The sequence below is a fragment of the Esox lucius genome, chromosome 12 (assembly GCF_011004845.1).
Source record: "Esox lucius isolate fEsoLuc1 chromosome 12, fEsoLuc1.pri, whole genome shotgun sequence".
Classification (NCBI taxonomy): Eukaryota; Metazoa; Chordata; class Actinopteri; order Esociformes; family Esocidae; genus Esox; species Esox lucius.
In genome coordinates, this window is record NC_047580.1 from 12867105 (window position 1) to 12892940 (window position 25836).

At 41.3% G+C, this 25836-nt stretch overlaps 1 protein-coding gene across 6 annotated transcripts in view; it reads right to left on the bottom strand.

The window, feature by feature from the left end:
• dnmt3bb.1 (DNA (cytosine-5-)-methyltransferase 3 beta, duplicate b.1) overlaps positions 1-25836 on the bottom strand; it is a 49379-nt gene that overhangs the window by 10780 nt on the left and 12763 nt on the right. For all 6 annotated transcript variants that reach the window (XM_020052120.2, XM_020052122.2, XM_010875724.3 and 3 more), the window contains exons 3-9: positions 24004-24154; positions 20842-20936; positions 19613-19789; positions 8080-8247; positions 7521-7679; positions 4944-5051; positions 3865-4006 (exon numbers count right to left, since the gene is read on the bottom strand). In XM_020052120.2, the coding sequence (XP_019907679.1) occupies positions 3865-4006; positions 4944-5051; positions 7521-7679; positions 8080-8247; positions 19613-19789; positions 20842-20936; positions 24004-24154 (1000 nt within the window). The remainder of the gene's footprint in view (positions 1-3864; positions 4007-4943; positions 5052-7520; positions 7680-8079; positions 8248-19612; positions 19790-20841; positions 20937-24003; positions 24155-25836) is intronic.

Sequence of the window (25836 nt, forward strand, 5' to 3'; positions counted from 1 at the left end):
CAAATTAACAACATAAATAGAGCAGTAAGAAGAGATGTGATGTCATACCCATATATGTATATATATATATGGTCTCAAAAACCGACTATCAACCAATCACCATTCAGAATCCAAGCCATGCGGTTTATAAGAGCGTGTATACTATGGGAATTATGTAACATTACTTTTTACTGTTGCAAGTGTGTTAGTAACCAGTTAATAGTAGCCATAGGGTAACTGGATGTTGTGGTATATGGCCATACATTTTGTGAGCGCCACATCAACGTCATGTTTTAGTTCACCTTGGCCGTCTAATATTGGCATGCAAGCAGTTGTTGCCACAAAATGCTCAAGAGCTCAACTGTGTGGGAGCGTTTTAAATTAAATGAAGATAAGACAAAGGCATTTTGTTACGTGATTTCAAACTGGCCTACCACGGTCGGACAACAAGTTTTAAAAAAATCACCTAAATGCTGTAAGTACTAAGTTGCTTGGAAAATAGTTGTAACTTTAACATGAAATGCATAAAATGAAAAATCGGTTAACATGAAATAATATTCTGGTCCCAACAAATTGCAATGTACTTTCATACATTAATTTTCTTTTAACATGAAACAAATAACGCTTAACACAAAAAGATTTGACTCTCTACTGTCTGGTTGTGCATTATTGTGCAGTACCTTTTGTTTTACACTGTGTGAGTGTTTTGTTCAACAATAAACCTGCGTTTGTGCAACCTCCTGAGACTGGCTCTCCCTCCTTCCACACGTAACATTGGGATTAATTTGTTTATTTGCAAGATTCAAAATATATTGTTTGTTTATTGAAATGTGTGTTTTGCTGCTGACATTACTGCGCTAATTGCGCTACCTACACACACACAATAGCCCATAATGACAAAGTGAAAAGAAAATGACATGTGAGTGCACATGTTTTGAAAATAATGAACGGAAATACACCAATCAGCCATAACATTATGACCACTGACAGGTGAAGTGAATAACAATTATAATCTCGTTATCATGGCACCAGTGGGTGGGATAAATTAGGTAGCAAGTGAACATTCTGTCCCCAAAGTTGATGTGTTAAAAAAAAATATGCAAGTGTAAGGATCTGAGCAAATTTGACAAGGGCCAAATTCTGATGGCTAGACGACTGGGTCAGCCCTTGTGGGGTGTTCCAGGTCTGCAGTGGTCAGTACCTATCACAAGTGGTCCAAGGAAAAGCAGTGAACCGGCGACAGGGTCATGGGCGTTCAAGCCTCGTTGATGCATGTGGTAAGCGAAGGCTGGCCCATGTGGTCCAATCCAACAGACGAGTTCCTATAGCTCAAATTGCTGAAAAAGTTAATGTTGGTACTGATAGAAAGGTGTCAGAACACACAGCGCATCACAGTATGTTGCGTATGGGGCTGCATAGCTGAAGACCAGTCAGAGTGCCTACAATGACCATGTAAGCATCAGAACTGGACCTTTGACCTACCTAAGCATTGTTGCAGACCATGTGCATCCTTTTGTGGGAACGGTATTCCCTGATGGCATTGGTCTCTTTCAGCAGGAAAATGCATACTTGTTTATATGAAGTCCAACACTTCACAGGGCACGCCAGAGCAAAAAACAAACCATGAAGTCCAAGGAACTCTCCAAAGACCTTTGAGATAGAATTATGTGGACACAAAGATCTGGGGAAGGTTCTAAAAAACTGATGAAGCATTGAAATTCCCAGGAGCACAGTGGGCTCCATTATTGACAAATGGAAGTTCGGAACAACCGAAGACTCTTCCTAGAGCTGGCTGTCCGGCCAAACTAAGTAAATGGGTGAGAAGGGCCTTGGTCAGGAAGGAGACTAAGAACCCATTGGCCACTCTAACACAGCTACCAAGTTTCTCGGCAGAGATGAATGTAAGTGCAAAAAGGACAGTCAACTCTGCAGCCTTCCATCAATCAGGGCTTTATAGCACCTCCCAAGTAAAAAGCATATGACATGGCAGCATGAAAAAAGATGATCTGGTCTGATGAGACGAAAACCAACCTATTAGGCCAGATTTCCCACATCTAGCGAAAACAACGTACCACTCATCTCCTGGCAAATACAATTGCTACAGTGAATCATGGTGGTGGGAGTGTCATGCTATGGGGATGCTACTCTGCAGCAGGCTGTGGTCAGTGTTGAGGAAAGGATGAGCAGAGCAAAGTACAGAGAGGTCCTTCAAGAAAACCTGATCTAGAACACACAGGACCTAAAACGAGGGCAAAGACTCATCTTTCAGACAATCACCCAAAGCAAACAGCCAGGAAAATGCTGGAACAGAAAAATCTTTAAATGTCCTTGAGTGGCCCAATCAAAGCCCAGACTCAAACACCATTGTACATCTGTAGGAAAATCCCAGTTCACCTATATTACAAATCCAGTCTGAGAGAGATGGAGAGGATCTACAAGGAAGAATTCAGAGAAACTAACCAAATCCAGGTGTGAGGGTAGCAAGGGCGTAAAGGAGAGGCAAAAACTAAAGTAACCAAACAACACCGACAAGAAGAATTAGGTTTCTTGACTTAATAGAAAATGCTCATGCAGACATAGACACAATAACCTGTGTGGTGCAGGTGAAAACCAGGAACTAAAATAGACATTGTAATAACGACCTCAAAACAGGTGTGTGTATGAGACAGGTGCGTTGCTGCCATCTGCTCCATCAGGCGGTTAGTACACCGGCGAGGTGAAACGTCGGAGAGGAAGAGAACCCGCAGTGCCAAGCAGAGCAGCCGTCACACCAGGTGTGCTAAGCAGGTAGAGGCATACCCAAGAAGACTGTAAGCTGTTATTTCAAAGTGGGTGGATTTCTTGCCTGTTGAGCCCTGTTTGGGTCCTCCCCCAGATAAGGCCACAGTGTCGCCAGACCCCTCTGTCTCAGTCCCAAGGTCTTACGCTGCTATATTATTGAGCTGGGGGAGTAGGGTCAGTTTTTGTTCTCCACTAAGTTCTCCTTCTCCAATATAAATCCTTGTTGATATGAGGAATGCATTTTCTGAATTTTCCAGTCTCCTCCTGTTTTGAACTTAGGAGGACATGAGGTCCTGGCCCACACCTGCGGAATACCAGGCTTGAAAGACCCATTGCTGTCCCTGTCCAAAGTCCTCCTGGCTGTGTTTCAGATCAAGATGATACCTGACGATTTCAGCTGCCACTGTTCTGACACCTCCCCCTCCCCCGTGTTGTCCCTTTCCTTGTCCATCCGGTCATGTTTCCGACCTGGACTAAGTTTAAATAGACTCTGGACTCAGCCCACATGCATTTATTAATTATTACAATTGTAATCTTAATATGTTCACCCAGCACAGCCAGAAGAGGACTGGTCACCCCTCTGAGCCTGGGTCCTCTCAAGGTTTCATCCTAAATTTTGGCATTCTTTTTCCTAGCCACTGAAATTCAACACTACTGTTGTTTGCTCCTTGGGGTTTAAGGCCAGGTGTTTTGTAAAAGCTCTTAGTGACAACTGCTGATGTAAAAAGGGCTTTATAAATACATTTGATTGAATTTGATTGATTGACCGCTGCCATTTCTACCAAGTACTGAATAAAGGGTCTGAATACTTAGGTACATACAACACATTTTGAAAAACATGAATTTTCACTTTGTCATTATTGGGTATTGGGTACAGTCAATCAATTACAAACTGAGTTTATAACACAACAAAACATGTAAAAGGAGAATGTGTCTGAAGCATTTCTGAAGGTACTGTATTTGACAACTTAACACTTAATTGGATTTTTCAATGTGAAAAACAACACTACCACAGGGGAGAAACATTACAAATTTGCCATTAATATGGAATTTAGGAACAGCACAGCAGTTGGACTGTGTATTGGTTTGGTTTGTGAGACTCACCAGGGTTCTCTGTGGGTTTTAGGCCCTCCTGGCCCTTAGGCAGGAATCCCCCATTGGCCCAGTCCAGCATGGGTTTGATCTGGTCCTCTGGCCCCTCTGACTCACATAGAGGGAACGTTTTCTCAGCCCGCAAACTTGCCATCTTAGAGAGGGAGAGGAGTTGAGGTGAGGAAAAAAGGGTAGGAAATAGAGGAATTGGAAGGATAGACAGGGGGAAGAAAAAGAGAGGAGTAGGAGAAAGAGGAGTGGCATAGTGGGTGTGGAAAAGGGATTTGAAGAGAAACCATTACTAATAAAAAAAAAACAATTATGCTAATAGGCAGCTGCACTAGAGCTCTGCACAGGCATGACATGTCAATCCAGGCCAGGGAGACAGACAGACATACAGGCAGACATACAGACAAACAGAAAAACATACAGACAGACACAGAGATTTTCAGATAGACAGGGAGAAACATGCAGACATACAGGCAGACATACAGGGAGACATACAGACATACAGTGAGACATACAGACAGACATACAGGGAGACATACAGGGAGACACATGCAGAGATACAGGGAGACATGCAGGTAGACATACAGGTAGACACACAGGGAGACATACAAACATACATGGAGACACATGCAGAGATACAGGGAGACATGCAGGTAGACATACAGGTAGACACACAGGGAGACATACAAACATACATGGAGACACATGCAGACATACAGGGAGACATACAGACAGATGGAGACATACAAACAAACACATGCAGACAAACAGGGTGACATACAGACCTACAGGGAGACATACAGGGAGACACACAGACAAAGGGAGACATACAGGGAGATACATGCAGACATACATGCAGACATACAGGGAGACATACATGCAGACATACAGGGAGACATACAGGTAGAAATACAAGGAGACATAGACTTGTAACAAACCTGCGGACTGTGTTGACTTTGCAGCTGTCACATACACACAAGCCCACTCACATATGCCATTGGATTTATTGACATGCAAACAAACACAAACATTAAAATGCAAGACCTAGGCACTGGCACCCTCCCCCTTCTCTCTCTCCTCACCTCCAGTGCTTGGAAGATAGCCCTACGGTAGGAAGCAAGCTTGGTGTAGGAGGCCTGGTTGAAGAACTTGGGAAAAGCGACGATGGAGTCCAGCTTATCGGCAGACACCTGGGTATGGGACCGTGAGTGGAAGCAAGAAGATGTCAATCAGCAGGTGGTAATCGGGTAATGCTGATCAAGGATCAGGTCCTTACGTCTCATTGTGATCGTAATTATTATGATCTAAAAGAAAAAAGTGATCCTGGATCAGATCTCCCACTCTGTTTTTTTAACCTTGTGGGAAATTTGTGCTAAGATGTACATTACTGTTGAAACATTAAGGGCCGCTTAGAAATGTCCTAGCTTTTCAAAGAAAAGCACATTTATTTGCCCATTAGAATAACATCTACTTGATCAGAAATACAGTGTAGACATTGTTAATGTTGTAAATGACTATTGTAGCTGATTTTCAATAGAATATCTACATAAGTGTCTGGAGGCCCATATTTCAGCAACCATCAGTCCAGTGTTCTATGTTTGCTAATCGAAGTTTATCATTTTAAAAGTCTAATTGGTCATTGGAAAAACCTTTTGTGATTATGTTACCACCACTGAAAACTGTTGTGCTGATTAAAGAAGCAATAAAACTGCCCTTCTTTAGACTAGTTGAGTATCTTCAGCATCAGCATTTGTGGATTTGATTACAGCCTCAAAATGGCCAGAAACAAAATACTTTCTTTTGAATCTCGTCAATCTATTCTTGTCCTGAGAAATGCTATTCCATGTAAGAAATTGCCCAGAAACTGAATATTTCGTACTATTACCTTCACAGAACAGCCCAAACTGTCTCTAACCAGAATAGAAAGAGGAGTGGGAGGCCCCAGCGCACAACTAAGCAAGAGGACAAATACATTAGTGTCTAGTTTGAGAAATAAAGTCCTCAACTGGCAGCTCAATGTCAACAGTGAACACCAGTTTCAATGTCAACAGTGAAAGGGTGACTCTGGGATGTTGGCCTTCTAGGCAGAGTTGCAAAGAAAAGCCAAATCTCAGACTGGCAAATGGAAAAAAAAGGAATAAGATAAGCAAAAGAACACTGCCACTGGACAGAGGAAGAAGTGCCTAAAATGCCAGCATTCCAGAGTCACCCTTTCACTGTTGACATTGAGACTGGTGTTTTGAGGGTAATATTTAACCCTGTGGTAACCCTGTTAATCCCTGTTAGAGGTTTACATGGGAACAGGACTCTTGCGGGTCTAGCCTGTCATGTGGGATTCCATCATGAACAGTCATCAAATTTGAATCAAGTTTAGGGACAGGACCGGGTCAGCATCCCAAAGGAATGGCCATTTCAGTCAAAGATAAACTTTTTTACATATATTCATTATGTATTATTTGCAAATATTAAATATATTTTACTTGATAGTAAGTTTGTTGGACAGAAATCTCTCCTTTGATCTGGAACCAGCCGTGTTTGCTTCTTTTTCAACAGTAAACGTGATAAGCAGACGCGAATTGCAGAGATGGAACACAGGTTTTCATTGGTTTACTGTTATTATTGTAGTACTTGGCAGTGTTTTACCTGACCAACTTGTGAACTTTAAATGTATGTTAGTGATTTGAGTCACTGACTGGTTTCCTAGATTGGCTTTTATTTTTTTTGTTTTTGTTAAAACAATAAGAAAAGACACCAAATTGGCACTAGACTGATATAATTAAAATGACAGAACTAAAAGTTAAAATCATACAAATACAGTTACTAAACCTTTTCTCTTACAGCATTGCTGAATTAGGTACCTGTAACTGGTACTTTTATTTAAAACATTTCAGGAAACACAGAGGCACATTCCTCCTGTAATCTCAGTAACATTTAAACATTCACAAAACATTTTTGTTTTGCTAGGGATAGCACGGAAGTGAGGACTGGTCAGGAGCTCCACAGTGAAATATCTTTTGCCGGATAGGGACAGTATGGAAAAATCTTTTGCTGGATAGGGACAGTATGAGAAAATCTTTTGCCGGATAGGGACAGTACGGAAAGATCTTTTGCCGGATAGGGACAGTATGAGAAAATATTTTGCCGGATAGGGACAATATGGGAAAATCTTTTGCCAGATTGGGACAGTATGGGAAAAACTTTTGCCGGATAGGGACATTATGGGGAAATCTTTTGCCGGATAGGGACATTATGGGAAAATATTTTGCCGGATAGGGACAGTATGGGAGAATATTTTGCCGGATAGGGACAGTGTGGAAAATCTTTTGCCGGATAGGGACATTATGGGAAAATATTTTGCCGGATAGGGACAGTATGGGAGAATATTTTGCCGGATAGGGACAGTGTGGAAAATCTTTTGCCGGATAGGGACAGTATGGGAAAATCTTTTGCTGGATAGGGACAGTATGGGAAAATCCTTTGCCGCATAGGGACAGTATGGGAAAATCTTTTGCCTGATAGGGACAGTATGGGAAAATCTTTTGCCGGATAGATACAGTATGGGAAAATCTTTTGCCGGATAGCGACAGTATGGGAAAATCTTAAGAGGACCAGACATGTCACTCCTGTGTCAACCTCTAACACATGTCCTCAGTCTTTACCTCAGAGAACTTGCCGTCGCCAAACCATTGTAGCCACCTCATGCCATGTGAAGCCTGCCGTTTGCCCGTGGCACGCCATGTGACAACGATGCCCGGCCACCAGGAGAACCCCTTGATCTTCCCCCACACCAGCTCCCCAATGCCAAAACCCTTGTTGTCCTGCCAGGGGAGTGGAGGGGGTGGTTAGGAGAGGTAAAGAAATGGTTTGTCTTTGCCAGATCTGTGTGACTACATGACAAGTCAGTGCGTTGACACACCAGCATGGTCACTCGATCTTAACAGATATCCCACTTATAGGGGAGTGTGGGCTCCAGTAGTATGGTTGAGAATACATCATGCATCTGGCTCATGAGACCAGGTTTAAACTTTCTGTCTTCCACTGGGGCTACAGACGTCAAAGCTTTAACGGACACACAGTCAGCTTTGCTCCAACTATACTGTTTCTGCTGATGGACAAACAAGGAGACCAGTAACTGTCTCTCATTTCTGCTTTCTTTCTGTTCAATCTTTACTCCCTTATGCACTGACGTTATTATCTACTGACTTCTCTTTTCATTACCTTGTACTCTGGTTGGCAGGCCATTTCTGTGCTGTGGGAGGTCAGGGAAGCGGAGGAGGTGGAGAGGCTCTGGGCTGAGTCCTTGGAGTCCTGCTCCATGAGCTCCAGGGAGGGGCTTTCAGGAACTACTGATACCAGAGGCCCGGGGCCAACACTGCAAGCCAGGCTCTATGGAGAGAAGAGAGACAGAGGGGGAGGGGGATGGAGGGATGACATATTAGAAAGATGACACAGGGTTACCAGGTAGATACAACTGTTAAACCTACGTTTAGTATAAATTAAGTCTCTAACCAAGCCCAACTTTTAGATCTATTTGTTTCGATTGTTCGATTATGTGTTGCTAATCGCTAAGTGAACCAAGTCAACCCTAATGGAGGTATAGACAGACGGGCAAACAGACCAAGAGGGAATGAGAGGAAGAAATAGAGACCTGTGATAGAGAGACAATGAAGGAGAAAGAAAAATACCCAGTGATGTATGAAGTCTGATCCTGCTTTTAATGTTTTAACAAAATCTAAAAAAGTTGTTACTAGCAACTAAAAACATCTCACATTGGCAACAAAAAAATGCTACAATCACCAGGAACAGCACTTGTTGGACAGAGAGCGCCATGTTAGTAAACGTTAAACAGCATTGTCAGTGGGTTTACCAGCCTTGCAGGTCAGTGCAAATCAGCACTGCAGCAACTATTTTTCATTTACAGTGTGAAATGTTATTTATATAGTAATTATACCTGTAAAAGTTATATAAATATAATCACAGCCAAAGAGTACTTAAGGACAAATTTTGAGGAGTAAGGCATTCAAGGACTGGGCCTGATGGAAGGTTGTTTTACCTCTACCTCTTGCTAGAGGACAGAGGATCAATACAGAACAAAAGATGAAAGCCTTTTACCCCTTGAGCAATTTCGTGACTTCCCTGGACTATCTAATATTAGGTAAATCTGGTGTTAAATCATGTGAAAAGGAATGCCACTTTAAAGATACCGGATTACTTGAAAGTTTATCATACAAGTGATTGCAGAGTCAGACAAGCATGTTTTAACTAGCTCTGGCGACATAGATGAAAAACGAAGAAAAACTGCCATATATTTTCACACAAAGGTGTGTGTTATGTCTCTAACAGTTTTTTTTTTATTTTTCCTCTGTGCCTACTCACACAGTATCTATTGTGTGTGTGTATGTTGGACAGTTGAGAGTGACAAATCATTCTCGGATGGTGTGTTTCTACAGGTGCTGTCTCGTTGAACCTGGGAGAACAGATAAGAAAACACAGAGGCACATTCCTTCAGCCACAGGTCTTGTCTAACTCTTTGCTTGTTGACTACGTAGTCCTGTTACCATTGTGGAATTTCAATTAACACATTTGTAAAATCATAAATAATTTATAGGAGATCTGCGTCTCATTGAGGTTAATTATAAATTAACTACATCACCATATGAACACAAGAGAACATCTGAATGGAATATGCCCCCTGGGCTGTATAATTTCTGTTCATTAACTCTTTAGGAATTACTGTAATAGCCGCAAGCAGCCTTGTACCTTTAACAACAATATTTGTGTAAATATCATAAAATGCACTTCATTAAAAATGTTTGTGTGGATGCTGTCATTAACAAGAACGCAGAAAATTTGTTTTATTCACTTTTTACAAATTTTGTTACATTATAGCCTTATTTTAAAATTGATTGAATACATTTCTTTTCCTTATTAATGTATACACAATACCCCTTAATTTGAAAGCAAAACTTGTTTTTAGACATTTTTGTAAACGCTATGAAAGATTTAAATCAGAGCCCAAAAAAACAGTGGTCACAATTAGTTATAAAATACCATCCCTACGGTGAAGCATGGTGGTGGCAGCATCATGCTATAGGGATCATTTCAGCAAGAGGTACTGGGAGACAGGATCGAGGGAGAGATAAACAGAGAAAAGTCCAGACAGATCCATGATGAAAACCTGTTCCAGAGTGCTCAGGACCTCAGACTGGGGCAACGGTACACCTACCAACAGGTCAATGACCCAAACCACACAGCCAAGGCTAGGGATGTACATTGGACATGGCTTTGTTATCCGAATAGCATTTGTTATTACTCTGATAGTATTCGGTTACCCGAAATATATATAAATATATATATATTGATACCAAATACTTTTCAAAGCTAACAATTCATTCCAGTAATATAATGCATCCTTCCTTGAATTAGTTCACTTTTATCCACTTGCTAACATTAGACTATGCATATACTGACTGGAACACCACACCACTATGGCTCTGACTGACGATTGTACACAAAAACATGTGCAAAGAATGCATACCATAAAACTACTTAGAAATGTTTATTTTTTATTTTTATGTGAGGCTGTATGATCGTATAGATTTTAATATTAATAGTGTTTAGAAAAATGTGAATATACTTGAGTGGCCCAGTCAAAGCCTGGACTTGAACTCAATCTAGGAATACCTGAAAATGCCATTCCCCATCCAACCTGACAGAGCTTGAGAAGATTTGCAGACAAGAATGGGAAATACTCTACAAATACAGGTGTGCCAAGCCTGTAGCACCATACCCAATAAGATTTGAAACAGGATTCTCTGCCAAAGGTGCTTTGACAAAGTACTGAGTGAAGTGGTCTGAATACCTATGGAAATGTGATATTTCAGTTTTTTAAGAAGTTGCAAAAATATGTGTAATGATTACATTAGCTATAAGCCTTGAATGACTGCTAGCTTAATCTTGTTATAAGAGCAGTTCGTTTTATGTATATGACAAACTAGATATGTGTGCTTGTTTCTACAGATGTCAATCAGAAAGCTGCTTGCTGTAGCAAGCTAAATATCTGGTTTGTCTGTCAGGCAACTGCTTAGAGAAGTTGTATAGTGGGAAATCTGTGAGAGGGACAGAAGGATTCACAAGGCAAGGAAGAGTGAGAGGTGAAAGAAGAGTGAGAGGTGGAGGAAGAGGTGGGTGGAGAACTCTCATCTACAGCAGTATTCTAGAATTTGATTGGGTTCTAAACAGGTTAAGTAGGTTTATATTCAATCTAGTCCAAATTTCGTGTCATATATTCCAGGGGTGCAACAGTACACCTGGTTTCAGGGTCACGGTTAAGCACGGATTTGGTACAATGCAAAAATATATTGTCAGTTATTGAAAATATTTTCTTTTGTTTATTTGGAACAAATGGTAAGGGACAGGTTTACTGAAAGATTGGTTTAACATCTTACAGTGGGGCAAACAAGCATTTAGTCAGCCACCAATTGTGCAAGTTCTCCCACTTAAAAAGATGAGAGAGGCCTGTTATTTTCATCATAGGTACACTTCAACTATGTGAGACAAAATGAGGAAAATAATTTATTAGTAAATTCCTCTGTAAAATAAGTATTTGGTCACCTACAAACAAGCAATATTTCTGGCTCTCACAGACCTTCAACTTCTTCTTTAAGAGGCTCCTCCAGAGATGGGGACAAGTCACAAATGGTCAAGTCCAAGCAAGTCTCAAGTCTAAACCATCAAGTCTCGAGTCAAGTCTCAAGTCACAGTTCAGATAAATCAAGCAAGTCAAGTCAAGTCAAGGGTTCACCCTAAGCAAGTCAAGTCGAGTCCTTATAAGTTTCAAGTCAAGTCAAGTCAAGTCAAGTCACAGTACTAAAGACATGAACACACACACACACTGTCCTCTGTTTCTGACGTGCGCTCGGTGCGAAGCTCGATTTCAAAATCAAATATTTTTCTCCTCCGCGGTACAATTTTTTGGGGGGACGAAGCGGAGGGATCTTGAATCAGCCTGAAGGGGTTGTATTCGCTATAACAACCACCTCGCTATACCTTATCCCGCTTATTACATGGCTACCTACCAAATAAATCTATAATTTGACACAAAATATTGATTTCAAAAGGAATTTATTGATTTCAAAACGATTGTATTGCTTCCTCTAAAGAAAATAGTCCGTTCCGTCTCTGGTTAGAATCCTGCTGCTTCAATTTTCATGGCAACGGTCTGTTATCAAGAAATAACATTTCAGCCAATCCATGTAATAAGGGCTAATAATAACAACCTTATAAACTAATTATTGTGACTGAAAAACTGCCTAATATGTAATTACGTTGTAATTATTCTTGTCTGTATGAGTAAAAAAAATAACCTCTTCGAAATGTTTAGGTGCTAAGTAATCACATCGGCGCCTCCATGTTAGCCTTTCATGCAGTAAAGTTAACTGTTATGGTGTAAGCACAATGCTTTTTAGTTTCCACACGCAGTCCACAAACACTTGAAAGTGCCCACATTTAATACAGACATTATAGCCTACGTGTAATAATATACATGCCCGCTAATTTTAAGATGCTCATCAACATTACAATTCAGGCTATGCCACTGTTATAGTCAAATTCCCTTACATCTATTTACCAGACGTATTCAGTAATGATAGTGGTCACATTTCTAACAAGAAAAAAAACAAAACATAATTATGCAACCAAGGCCAAATTATGACAAACAAAAGATTAATTAATTACATTAGTAACTTAATCGTTATAGATCTTAGTGAAACTGAATATAAAGAGATTACTTTCTTACCTTTCCTTGTGGTTCTTAAAATAACGAATGAAATTTGACGTTGTTGCATATTTTGCATCTGGCAAATCTTTTTTTATTCACACGGTCCAGTTCAAAGTCTTTGTATCCAAACTATACTATTTGTGGAGCTCGACTAACGTTACTGTCTGCCATGTTTGGCGCGGTTTGAATTGTGCAGCGTTAAAGGCACATACGCTGATTAGTGGTGCTGATGTCACAACATATAAAATAATTTTATTGCTGTTTGATTATTATAAGTTCAAGTCATTGTCGAGTCTTCCACTTCAAGTCAAGTCAAGTCTCAAGTAACTTGTTTTCATACTTTAATCAAGCAAGTCACAAGTCCTGAAAATTGTGACTCGAGTCAGACTCGAGTCAAGTCATGTGACTCGAGTCCCCCACCTCTGGGCTCCTCTGTCCTCTACTCGTTACCTGTATTAATGTCACCTGTTTGAACTTGTTATCAGTATAAAAGACACCTGTCCACAACCTCAAACAGTCACACTCCAAAGAGAGCATTTGGATGGTCCAGAAAAGGATTGGGAAAATGTCATATGGTCAGATGAAACCAAAATAGAACTTTTTGGTAAAAACTCAACTCGTTGTGTTTGGAGGAGAAAGATTGCTGAGTTGCATCCAAAGAACACCATACCTACTGTGAAGCATGGGGGTGGAAACATCATGCTTTCGGTCTGTTTTTCTGCAAAGGGACCAGGACAATTGATCCATGTAAAGGAAAGAATGAATGGGGCCATGTATCGTGAGATTTTGAGTGAAAACCTCCTTCCATCAGCAAGGACATTGAAGATGAAATGTGGCTGGGTCTTTCAGCATGACAATGATCCCAAATACACCACCCGGGCAACGAAGGAGTGGCTTCGTAAGAAGCATTTCAACGTCCTGGAGTGGCCTAGCCAGTCACCAGATCTCAACCCCATAGAAAATCTTTGGAGGGAGTTGAAAGTCTGTGTTGCCCAGCGACAGCCCCAAAACATCACTGCTCTAGAGGAGATCTGCATGGAGGAATGGGCCAAAATACCAGCAACAGTGTGTGAAAACTTTGTGAAGACTTACAGAAAACATTTGACCTCTGTCATTGCAAACAAAGGGTACATAAAGTACTGAGATGAACTTTTGTTATTGACCAAATACTTATTTTCCACCATAATTTACCAATACATTCATAAAAAAATCCTACAATGTGATTTTCTGGATTTTTTCTCTCTCATTTTGTCAGGCCTCTCTCATCTTTTTAAGTGGAAGAACTTGCACAATTGGTGGCTGACTAAATATTTTTTTGCCCCACTGTATGTGTTATTTGCATAAAGCAGAGTCCTACACATTTCTGATTTGCTAGAGGCACAATTAATGGGCCACATTCGCCTTTAAAGGACCATTATACGGAAAAAACTTTTTAAAACATTTTGATGTGACTTTATCATTTAAAGTGACTAAAATATCATTTTTGCTCTATAATTCTACCAAAAGAAATCATACTAAATAATCCTAATAAAAATCCAACTGAGAAAAATGAATTTGAGAAAATGTTCGACACAATGTTTTTGGGAAAAATATAAAATTTTATAGGCCCCATTTATACTGCGTTTCCATGAATGTAGTAGCAGACCACTTAATTTTTTTTTAAAGTAGCTCTCATGCAAGAAAAAGTTCGTGACCCCTCTATTACAGTGATTCTCCAGGCCTCAGGACCCAAAACACTGCGGGTTGTCATTCTAGAAGAGGCTTCCTTCTGGGACAACAGCCATGCAGACCAATTTGATGCAGTGTGCCGCTTATGGTCTGAGCACTGACAGGCTGACCCACCACTCCTTCAACCTCTGCAGCAATGCTGGCAGCTCTCATACGTCTATTTCCCAAAGACTACCTCTGGGGATTGAGGAGATCTGTCCAGAAATATTGAAAGCTTTGGGTGTGGAGGGGATGTCTTGGATGACACGCCTCTTCAACATTGCGTGGGAGTCGGGGAAAGTGCTAAAGGAGTGGCGGACCGGGGTGGTGGTTCCCCTGTTCAAAAAGGGTGTGTGCCAATTACAGGGGTATCACACTTCTCAGCCACCCTGGGAAAGTCTACTCAAAGGTACCAGAGAGGAGGGTTTGGCAGATAGTCGAACCTCAGATTGAAGAGGAACAATGCGGATTCCGTCCTGGTCGCGGAACAACCGACCACCTCTTTACTCTTGCATGGATCCTGGAGTCGGCCTGGGAATATGCCCATGTATGCCCATATGCTACATGTATTTTGTGGATCTGGAGAAAGTGTATGACCGGTTCCCCCGGGAGATACTGTGGGAGGTGCTGCGGGAGTATGGGGTGAGGAGGTCCCTTCTGAGGGCTATCCAATCCCTGTATGTCCAAAGTGAGAGCTGTGTTCAGGTTCTCTGTAGTAAGTCGGACTCGTTCCAGGTGGGGGTTGGCTTTGTAACTTTTATGGACAGGATATCAAGGCGTAGTCGGGTTAGGGAGGGGTTGCAGTTCGGTGGGCTGGGGATCTCATCGCTGCTTTTTGCGGATGATGTGGTCCTGGTGGCATCATCGGTCTGTGACCTTCAGCACTCACTGGACCAGTTCGCAGCCGAGTGCGAAGCAGTTGGGATGAGGATTAGCACCTCTAAATCTGAGGCCATGGTTCTCAGTAGGAAACCGATGGAGTACCTCCTCCGGGTAGGGAATGAGGCGTTACCCCAAGTAAAGGAGTTCAAGTATCTCGGGGTCTTGTTCGCAAGTGAGGGGACAAAGGAGAGGAAGAATGGCAGAAGAATCAGAGCAGTGGGGGTGGTATTGCATTCGCTTTACCACAACGTTGTGACGAAAAGAGAGCTGAGCCGGAAGGAAAGCTCTCGATATACCGGTATATTTTCGTTCCTACCCTCACCAATGGTTATGAAGGCTGGGTCATGACCGAAAGAACTAGATTGCGAGTACAAGTTGTTGAAATGGGTTTTCTCAGAAGGGTGGCTGGCTTCTCCCTTAGGGATAGGGTGAGAAGCTCAGTCATCCGTGAGGAACTCAGAGTAGAGCCGCTACTCCTTTGCATCCAAAGGAGCCAGTTGAGGTGGTTCGGGCATCTGGTAAGGATGCCTCCAGTACGTCTCCCTATGGAGGTGTTCCAGGCACGTCCAGCTGGGAGGAGACCTCGGGGTAGGCCCAGGACTAGGTGGAAAGATTATATTTCGACACTGGCCTGGGAACGCCTTGGGATCACCCAGTCAGAGCTGGCAAATGTGGCTTGGGAATGGGAAGTTTGGGACCCCTGCTGGAGCTGCTGTCCCCGCGACCCGATACCGGATAAGCGGATGAAGATGAGATGATGAAATGAGACAACCTCTGGATATGACGCTGAGCATGTGCACTCAACTTCTTTGGTCGACCATGGCAAGGCCTGTTTTGAGTGGAACCTGTCCTGTTAAACCACTGTATAGTCTTGGCCACCTTTTTGCAGCTCAGTTTCAGGGTCTTGGCAATCTTCTTATAGCCTAGGCCATCTTTATGTACAGCAACAATTCTTTTTTTCAGATCCTCAGAGAGTTCTTTGCCATGAGGTTTCATGTTGAACTTCCAGTGACCAGTATGAGGGAGTGTGAGAGCGATAACACCAAATTTAACACACCTGCTCCCCATTCACACCTGACACCATGTAACACTAACGAGTCACATGACACCGGGGAGGGAAAATGGCAAATTGGGCCCAATTTGGACATTTTCACTTAGGGGTGTACTCACTTTTGTTGCCAGCGGTTTAGACATTAATGGCTGTGTGTTGAGTTATTTTGAGGGGACAGCAAATTTACACTGTTATACAAGCTGTACAGTCACTACTTTACATTGTAGCAAAGTGTCCTTTCTTCAGTGTTGTCACATGTATATATGTATATATGTATATATATATATATATATATACACACACACACATACTGTACACTCATTCAGAAAACAGCTCTCGTACGGCAAATTCTGCGAAAGCAGAACACAGACCTGACAACACTATCCAACCTTTTAGAGTACCAGACGCGTGGGGCAAATTGGGCCCCCCCCCCCTTTCTTTCTTGATAGCATTCCATTTGTTTTGTATGGTTCATACACAGTTTGTCAAATGGAATTTCATGATTTTTCCATGACATTTGGCCAAATTTCCATGACAAATAATTTTGGGGCATTTACATATTTAAAAATATCATGTTTTCATAATTAATTTAAGTCCCAATATTGCAAAACCTAATTTATAACTGAGAAATTACACAAATAGGTTGAACATATTTATTAAAAGATTTTACAAATAAGCAACAAAAGCAGTATCAATTTATAAAATTATAAATATGTATATTGTACCTTCACAGATTTAACAGTAAGACATTGCGGGGCGGTTTCCCGGACAGGGATAAAGCCTAGTTTTAGGCTTTATCAATTTATTAATGCTCAGTCCACTGTTCTTATTTGTTTTTATTTATTTTCCATTTCTTGTGTGTAAATTGTTGCACTACCAGGCCAAAACAAATTCCTTATTTGTTGTGAAACTTACAAAAAAAATATTTTTCAGATTTTAGTTTAGCACTAGGCTTAATCCTTGTTTGGGAAATCGCCCCAAAATGTATATAACGGGTATTACTATACATGTGATGCGGGTGATGGTCGCCTTAGGTGTCATGCAGCTGATGACTTTTTTCCCCTCTCATATTTCCTCTCATAGGTATCTTTAACACATACCTTGTATTTTGCACACCCTGGGTTTGGACCTTTGCCTATCTATGACGAATATTATGACATGTGTAGCCAGGCGTTGATTCTTAGTGATTTTTAGATAGCACGATAGCTAAGTTTTGTTAGCTGGTTACTATTGGAGTGGTGTACAACATAAGTTTGAGGTAAAAGATATGACAAGCTCAAGCAGTGAAGGTGGCAAGCAGTTAATATGACAAGCTCAAGAGTTGATCATCAGAGAAACTGCGGTTCAGCAAGTACACAAATGTGAGTTATTCAGCCTACAAGATTAACTCCAGCGGCAAGATTTTTTCCAAAACTTTTCCAGGCCTAGCAAACGCAAATTTCAAATTCCATGATGTTTCCAGGATTTCCATGACTGTACAGAGCACTTTTGGGTGGTTTGTGTTTGGAAAAAAGGAGACTTTGTAAGCTACCAAGACCCCTGGTCTTTAATTAAAACATATTGGTTGAGTCTATATGGAAAAATACACTTAAGCTGGTTGGGGGTGTGCAGGGTTAATGCTGCTGCTCTGTCTGTTTCTCTCAGTCTCCTCACTCTCATGGTCTGACATATCTTTACTGACTGGCTGCAATAACCAAGATTTGCTAAATTAGCTGCTAATTCTGCTAATGCATGGGACCTACGCTTACTTATTTTATGAGCTTAGACAAACACTATGGATCACACTTGGTTCAGTTCAGTCCTCTGAAAAGATATTTACATAACATAAAATAAATATGTTTTGTGGAATTAGCACAAATTGTCTGTATGTTTATTTCACAGGTATTTGCTTTCTATACATGGTACCTAATCAACACTAAAAGCATAATCATTTTGAAAACATAAAAACAAATGATTGCAAGGACACAGACTGCAAACTAGCTATGCAAAGATTTGTAGGCTACCGCAAAGGGAATCTGAATGCTGTTTGCTAGAAGAGTGGTGTTTCAGCCTACGTAAAGGTGCCGATTGTATTTCTTGGCCGCGTATACATAATTTCAGATTTTTTTTATTGATTAAATCTCATCTAGCGCAAAGGCATTTTAGAAGCATTGCCTCTATAGCTAATACCGGACAACCATTCATTCTTAATCGTGCATTCCTCCAAACTCCCAACTCCATTTAATGCCAAGATGTTTATATTTGTTTTTAATTATACTTCTGTATGGCTATTGTGACATAGATCAAAATTACAGTTACAGTCCATCAGGTTGCGTGATCCTCATAATGTTAGGTGGAAAACATAAATGTATCACAGCCAGCACAAATGTGACTAAATTATTTTTCACACTTGCATTTAATTTCTTTAACTAGAAAATGTGAGGGAACTGCTGGCATTTAAGAGCCCACTGAATGTCCATCTTATATCCGCTAACGTTAAGCTTGAAACAATTACTTATCTTACAGTACGGCCAACAACCAGACGAAAACAATTAACCCACGTGTCAGCCAGAAATACACAATGTTAACAAATGTTTTAAGCACATTCAATCTATTCTCACAAACACAGAGTCGAAAAGGGATTTGTCCATGTGTTTACCTACAGCTGAAAAACTCAGCCTCACAATAAACAGGAGGGGCAGACGTAGCTATGTCGAATAATGATGCATTAATCTCCATGTCCATTGACAAAACTCCATACATGTCTCTGTATTGCATGGATTTTATTAAAATGTAAAAACAAAAACAATAATTAGGCCCTAGTCATTTTTGCGTCCTTTTAACCTGGATCTCGTACCTGTGTACACAGACAGAGAATTGCGTAATTGGTAAGCAAAATGTGTGCATGTTGGCAGGCCTGCTAACACCGATTCAACAAAGCATAACTTGCTATTTATTTAGTTTTTTTTTTTTTAAATGTATTCATTCAAATGTGCTCAGATTTGAACCTTGAAGAGACCCGTACCATACAGGACAGTTACTAAAACATGTAGCCTATCCTTGCAGCCCCACTGTAGTGTGTGCTGTTGTGTAGTGTGTTGTTGTGTAGTGTGCTGTTGTATAGTGTGTCATTGTGTAGTGTGTAGTCATGTAGTGTGTGCTATTGTGTAGTGTGTCGTTGTGTAGTGTGTGATGTCGTGTAGTGTGTCATTGTGTAGTGTGTTGTTGTCTAGTGTGTAGTCGTGTAGTGTGTCGTTGTGTAGTGTGTAGTTGTGTAGTGTGTCGTCGTGTAGTGTGTCGTCGTGTAGTGTGTCGTCGTGTAGTGTGTAGTTGTATAGGGGTTTTTTCCTCACCAGAGGGCTGCTTTGTTGCTCCAGCTTGCTCTGGCGCCCTTTTCCTTTGTGCTCACGACTGCGAGGTTTGCTGTGAGAGGCCAACAGACCGGCCTGAAAGATGGTCCTGGGAGGGGGTCTCTGTCTCAGGCTCAAGCCTGCCTCTGAGCCCCCGGCCCCAGCCACCTTGGCCTTCTTCTGTAGTGAAAACACAGCACAACCACACTGTCACGGGTAATGAGGGAAAACACATTATTACTGATAATAAGGCTGGGCAACGTGTTTTCTTCTGCCTCAAAGCTTTGTTGCAGGGTTGCAGGATGCAAAACGAGCTGTATCGTGATAAAAACATTTATGTACTTTATTGTGACAAATCAAAACATTCTCTGACCAAGCCAACTTAATAAATCAGGATGACTATTTAATCTAAAGATTTAGCAATAGAATCGAGTGTAACAAGTAATTAGTTACCTAGAATGTTGTTGGCCAACCTGACTTAGAGGGGCAGTCTCGTCTTGAACCAGCATCATCTAGACTAGCCCACTGAGCACCCCTGGCTCTGGTGCACAATCTATGAGTTCTGTGACACGCTACTGCTACATGTATCAGAACCATGTATCACAGTCATGTATCAGAACCATGTATCCAGTCATGTATCAGAACCATGTATCACAGTCATGTAACAGAACCTTGTATCACAGTCATGTATCAGAACCATGTATCCAGTCATGTATCAGAACCATGTATCCAGTCATGTATCAGAACCTTGTATCACAGTCATGTATCAGAACCATGTATCAAAGTCATGTATCAGAACCATGTATCACAGTCATGTATCAGAACCATGTATTACAGTCATGTATCAGAACCATGTATCCAGTCATGTATCAGAACCATGTATCACAGTCATGTATCAGAACCATGTATCAGAACCATGTATTACAGTCATGTATCAGAACCATGTATCCAGTCATGTATCAGAACCATGTATCACAGTCATGTACCAGAACCATGTATCCCAGCCACCATAACTGGATCTTGGAGTGGCAGAGACAATTTATCTAGTTATGCACAACTATACAGAAGCTCTGTGTTTAATCTGCTTAAAAGGTACCATGATCCTAGCAGCTAGAAATAGTCAATCCTGCTGAGAACCAGTTCATCCTGCTGGCTGCGAGACAGACTGACAGTTATTCTAGTTCACGGGCATGATTGTGCCTGGAGGGAGATTGCGTCTGTGTGAGACTCACCTCACTGTAGGGAGAATCCCAGCTGCACTCCTCCTCCTCTGAAGACCTTTTCCTGGATCTCTTTCTGCCACTAGACAACTGATTGACATCGGAGTCTGGAGATAGGGATACCGATGGGAGAAATGGGGAAACACAGGGATCAGAGGGAGTGTGAACACATTGAGAGGTGATATAAGAATTATGAGACTTTTGCATTTTTATAAAGGATTGTATTTAGGAACCCATTTAGTTAAGTTAAAGATAGTAACACTCAAAGCATCATGATTGTGTTATGATACCATTAAAAGTAGTGAGAATAAATCTGGTGCTTAGAGGGTGTTTGAGGGTTTCAAAACTGATCAGAAGTAAGCTGAAATACCAAAAAGGTGAATCTGATGTGAAAACCCTTCTTGGGTTACAGTACACAAACGGCTATATTGATTTATGATAACTTTACATTGAAAGAAAGAAGGAATGGAGGAGAGGTGAATGAACACCACACTGTTAAACAAATTCTAGGGTAAAGTGAATGGGAAAAAACAACAACCAAAAGAAATGGATACAAATGAATTGTTTTCAAATTGGCAATTTAACCAAGACATTTAAGAACATATCCAGATTTATAAGATGCTGAAATGTAAGAACATGATCCTTTAGGCGATAAACCCCTAATGTAGGTGTTATGATAGACAGAAAGCAGAATAGCGGAAGGTACTCTAAATTCTGGGTAATTCAAAATAAGTCCTTTAAAAATCTTGTAAGCATGAGGAACATACAGCTCCGGGAAAAAATAAGAGACCACTGGACCCTTTTCTTTCCTTTCCAGAAAAGTTGAAAAGGAAAGTTTTGAGTGAGGAACAGAATTCAATTTGCAATGATCTCTTAATTTCTGTTCCTCACTAAAAATCTTTATTTTCAACTTTTTTGGAAAGGAAAGAAAAAGGTTCAGTGGTCTCTTAAGTTTTTCTGGAGCTGTATATAATAATTCCCATGAACAGATATCAAAATGACCGTTAATAATAATATAAACAATTTACACATTTCCATCTTTTAACGGTTGATGCAGATGCTGTCCCTTATAATGCTTGCCGTCTTAACTCATCCTATGCCCGCTTATAACAAACTTTCTTTGTCAGTAACACGTGGGCACAAAGCTATGTGAGTGGGACCATTTCAAGTGTGAGATTTATCAACTGTAACATTGTTTTGACAGTGTTTGTAAATGTATGCACAGCCATGACAAAGCAGCACCACAGTGTCAGGTAGTGTAATAAATATTATTAAAATAATAGTCATGTTGAAATGTAGTTGATTTTCCATTGAAAATTTCTTAACAGGTTTTATCATTTTTGTTAGGTAAAGGGACTTTTCAGGAACTTTTTGATGAGTCTAGCATCTCACAGAAGATGAGCCAGCTGATTGATGCCACAGAGAAATATTTTTGCTCGTAGTGTGCTAAAATGGTGATTACATATCAATTATGTATGACGTCATTCACTGTTCTTTGAAATATTTCGCCATATTATCTATTCAGGGTTAGAGTTTCACAGACGTGATTGGCATTCAGTCCATCCAATGAACATGTATTGTGGATGTGACTTTTTTAACAAACATTTTTTTGGGGTATTTGTTATTGGCTTATAGACTGGGATATGGTGAGTCAACTGATTACCCATCCTATGCGCTAATAGCAAAAATTGCTAACAGATTTATGACATAACACAGGACCATAAGTAGACACAGCCAAAACAGACAGTGCAACTTTCACAACACAAGTTAAGACACCTAGAACCCTGACAAAGCTGACAAAGACAGACATACAACATAATGATGTACACAATGTCATGGGCAGCGCATACATTTCATGTTCGGGGATTTTCCTGCATACAAAACTCAAAGGCGGCCGCCTTCCCAAAATCTTGCACCGCCTCTGTGTCAGCATGGTAAAACATTATTTTGCACTCGTATGCTAAATAGGCCACCAGCGATATACTCCAGGGAATGTGAAGGTAGGAGGAACGTTGCAGAGATGAGTAACGTCAGAAAAACAAGTGGAACCTACAGTAGTTTTGTTTTATACCCAAGCATGTCAAAATATTTTAATACAACTTAATAACGCATAAACCACATCCAATCCGCATAACATTTGTTAACGTTTCAGATGACGTATTGTAGAATCACAGATTTTTTTCTGTGGCAGACAAAGATGACTGGTGAAAAGACGATTCGATTAGGGTATGTAGGCTACAGCCCCAACAACATTTTATATGCAATATACAGTGTAAAAATATACAATTAACATATTTAAGTCACTAACAATATAAATATACAAATGTGAAGACGTTGGATGAGCACCAGCAGCACAGCCAAATAGCTTACAGCTGTTGGGAGAAGCGGATAAATGATGTGGCATCAAGGCAAGGATGGAGGAAAAATGACCGACCCTGCGTAGTGGTTAGAGATGCGGACCTGCAACTAATATGTCCCGTGTTCGATTCTCATCACAGTCAAAGCAAATTACGCATTGGGATTTGTTCTGGATAGATAAAAACTTTGCTGGCTACAACTTTCAGTAGCTTTCAGTAGCGTATAGTAAGACTAAAATAAAACTGTTCCCGGTTGTGTTGCAACTTTTTGGGTCAGGATGGACAAAAACTATTTCTGGTGGATATTTGAAGTATGCATCCGTGGATGATTTTTGGGGTAATATAGGCTGGATTAAAACCACTTGGGCGGTAAAAGAGTAGGGGTTTCCACAATTCTCTCATCTTTTAACTTGATGAAAATGTCCGTTATCGTCACCTATAATAATAGTTATTGTATCAATGCCAAATGAAAGGTTTTGTGCCATGAAATAGCTGTGGCTGTGTTAAGTTCAAGTAGTAAGTTAAATACTAGTAAGCCTACTTCTGGCTAATAAGCTGTTAAAACTTGACTCAGCTTTTGTGTAGCTAATTGTAGCTTAATATACTTTATACACCATATGAAATAAGAGGCTGCCTCTTTGTCAGCTTTGTGTAAATTATGAAAATTACTATCTAAAATACGGCACATTACGGTTTTGTTTGTTACTCATTTACATTCTCTGTATAAAAAGACAAAAAAGGCTCTGAGGGGGTGAAAGCTTGCCCAGGTGTGTGTGTCTGTATGTATTACGGAGTTATGTGTGTGTATGTTCCGGACCTGCAGGTGAGGCAGCGTCCCCGTTCTGCTTCGGGCTGAAGGGGGAGGGCGGCTCCGCGGCAGTGAGTGGGCTGTTTTCACTGGTCATCTCCACACCACTGTCGTTCTCTGACAGACCCTCGGCCACAGGCATGTCCCCATTCACCTCAGCCTGAGGAAAAGAGATAGACACAAGGATAAGCAATTAAAAAAGTTGTCGTTTCACAATAGTAATATGCTAGTTCAGATTATGTAATAGGGTTGAATTTAAAAGGAACCAGTATATGGTGAAGGGAGGGGTGTATATGGTGAAGGGAGGGATGTATATGGTGAAGGGAGGGGTGTATATGGTGAAGGGAGGGATGTATATGGTGAAGGGAGGGGTGTATATGGTGAAGGGAGGGGTGTATATGGTGAAGGGAGGGATGTATATGGTGAAGGGAGGGGTGTATATGGTGAAGGATTGGGTGTATGTGGTGAAGGGTTTGGTGTATATGGTGAAGGGAGGGGTGTTTATGGTGAAGGGAGGGGTGTATATGGTGAAGGGATGGGTGTTTATGGTGAAGGGAGGGATGTATATGGTGAAGGGATGGGTGTTTATGGTGAAGGGAGGGGTGTATATGGTGAAGGATTGGGTGTATATGGTGAAGGGAGGGGTGTATATGGTGAAGGGATGGGTGTATATGGTGAAGGGAGGGGTGTATGTGATGAAGGGTTTGGTGTACGTAATGAAGGGAAGGGTGTTTATGGTGAAGGGAGGGGTGTATATCGTGAAGGGTTGGGTGTATGTGATGAAGGGAGGGGTGTATATGATGAAGGGTTGGGTGTACGTGATGAAGGGAGGGGTGTATATGATGAAGGGAGGGGTGTATATGGTGAAGGGAGGGGTGTATATGGTGAAGGGAGGGGTGTATATGGTGAAGGGAGGGGTGTATATCGTGAAGAATTGGGTGTACGTGATGAAGGGAGGGGTGTATATGGTGAAGGGAGGGGTGTATATGGTGAAGGGAGGGGTGTATATCGTGAAGAATTGGGTGTACGTGATGAAGGGAGGGGTGTATATGGTGAAGGGAGGGGTGTATATGGTGAAGGGAGGGGTGTATATGGTGAAGGGAGGGGTGTATGTGGTGAAGGGAGGGGTGTATATCGTGAAGGGTTGGGTGTATGTGGTGAAGGGAGGGATGTATATGGTGAAGGGAGGGATGTATATGGTGAAGGGAGGGGTGTATATGGTGAAGGGAGGGGTGTATATGGTGAAGGGATGGATGTATATGGTGAAGGGAGGGGTGTATATGGTGAAGGGAGGGGTAGGATGGTTGTATGTCATGGGAGGGATATATCTGGTATACTGTAAGTGGAAGCTCCCACTTTTAATATGAATATATTCATACACTAATATGTATATTACTAGGTCTAAGTCACATCACTGATTGGACAACAGTGGCAACAGGATTAACCTGTTCCTATATGCCCCATATAAACAATTGTGCAATTGGGTTGAACTCTGCTGGCAATACTCTGCCCACATTTCAGGGTGGTTGCGGTTGTTTGATGTCCCTTTAGTGGATGCTTGGCAATGTGGGTGGAATGAGCTCCTGCATGTTGGGCCCTGCCACAGTGTCACTGGACCCCCGTCACAGGCCCAAGGTCTTACGCTGCTATACTTTTGTGCGGGAGGGAGTAGGGTCAGTTCTCTTTCACCACTGTAAATCCTTGTAGATGTAAGGAATGCATTTTCTAAATGTTCCCTGTCTCCTGCTCTGTTTAAACTTAGGAGGACATGAGGTCTTGGCCCACACCTGAGGAGTACCTGACTTAAAAGACTCGTAGCTGTCCCTGTCCAAAGTTCTCCTG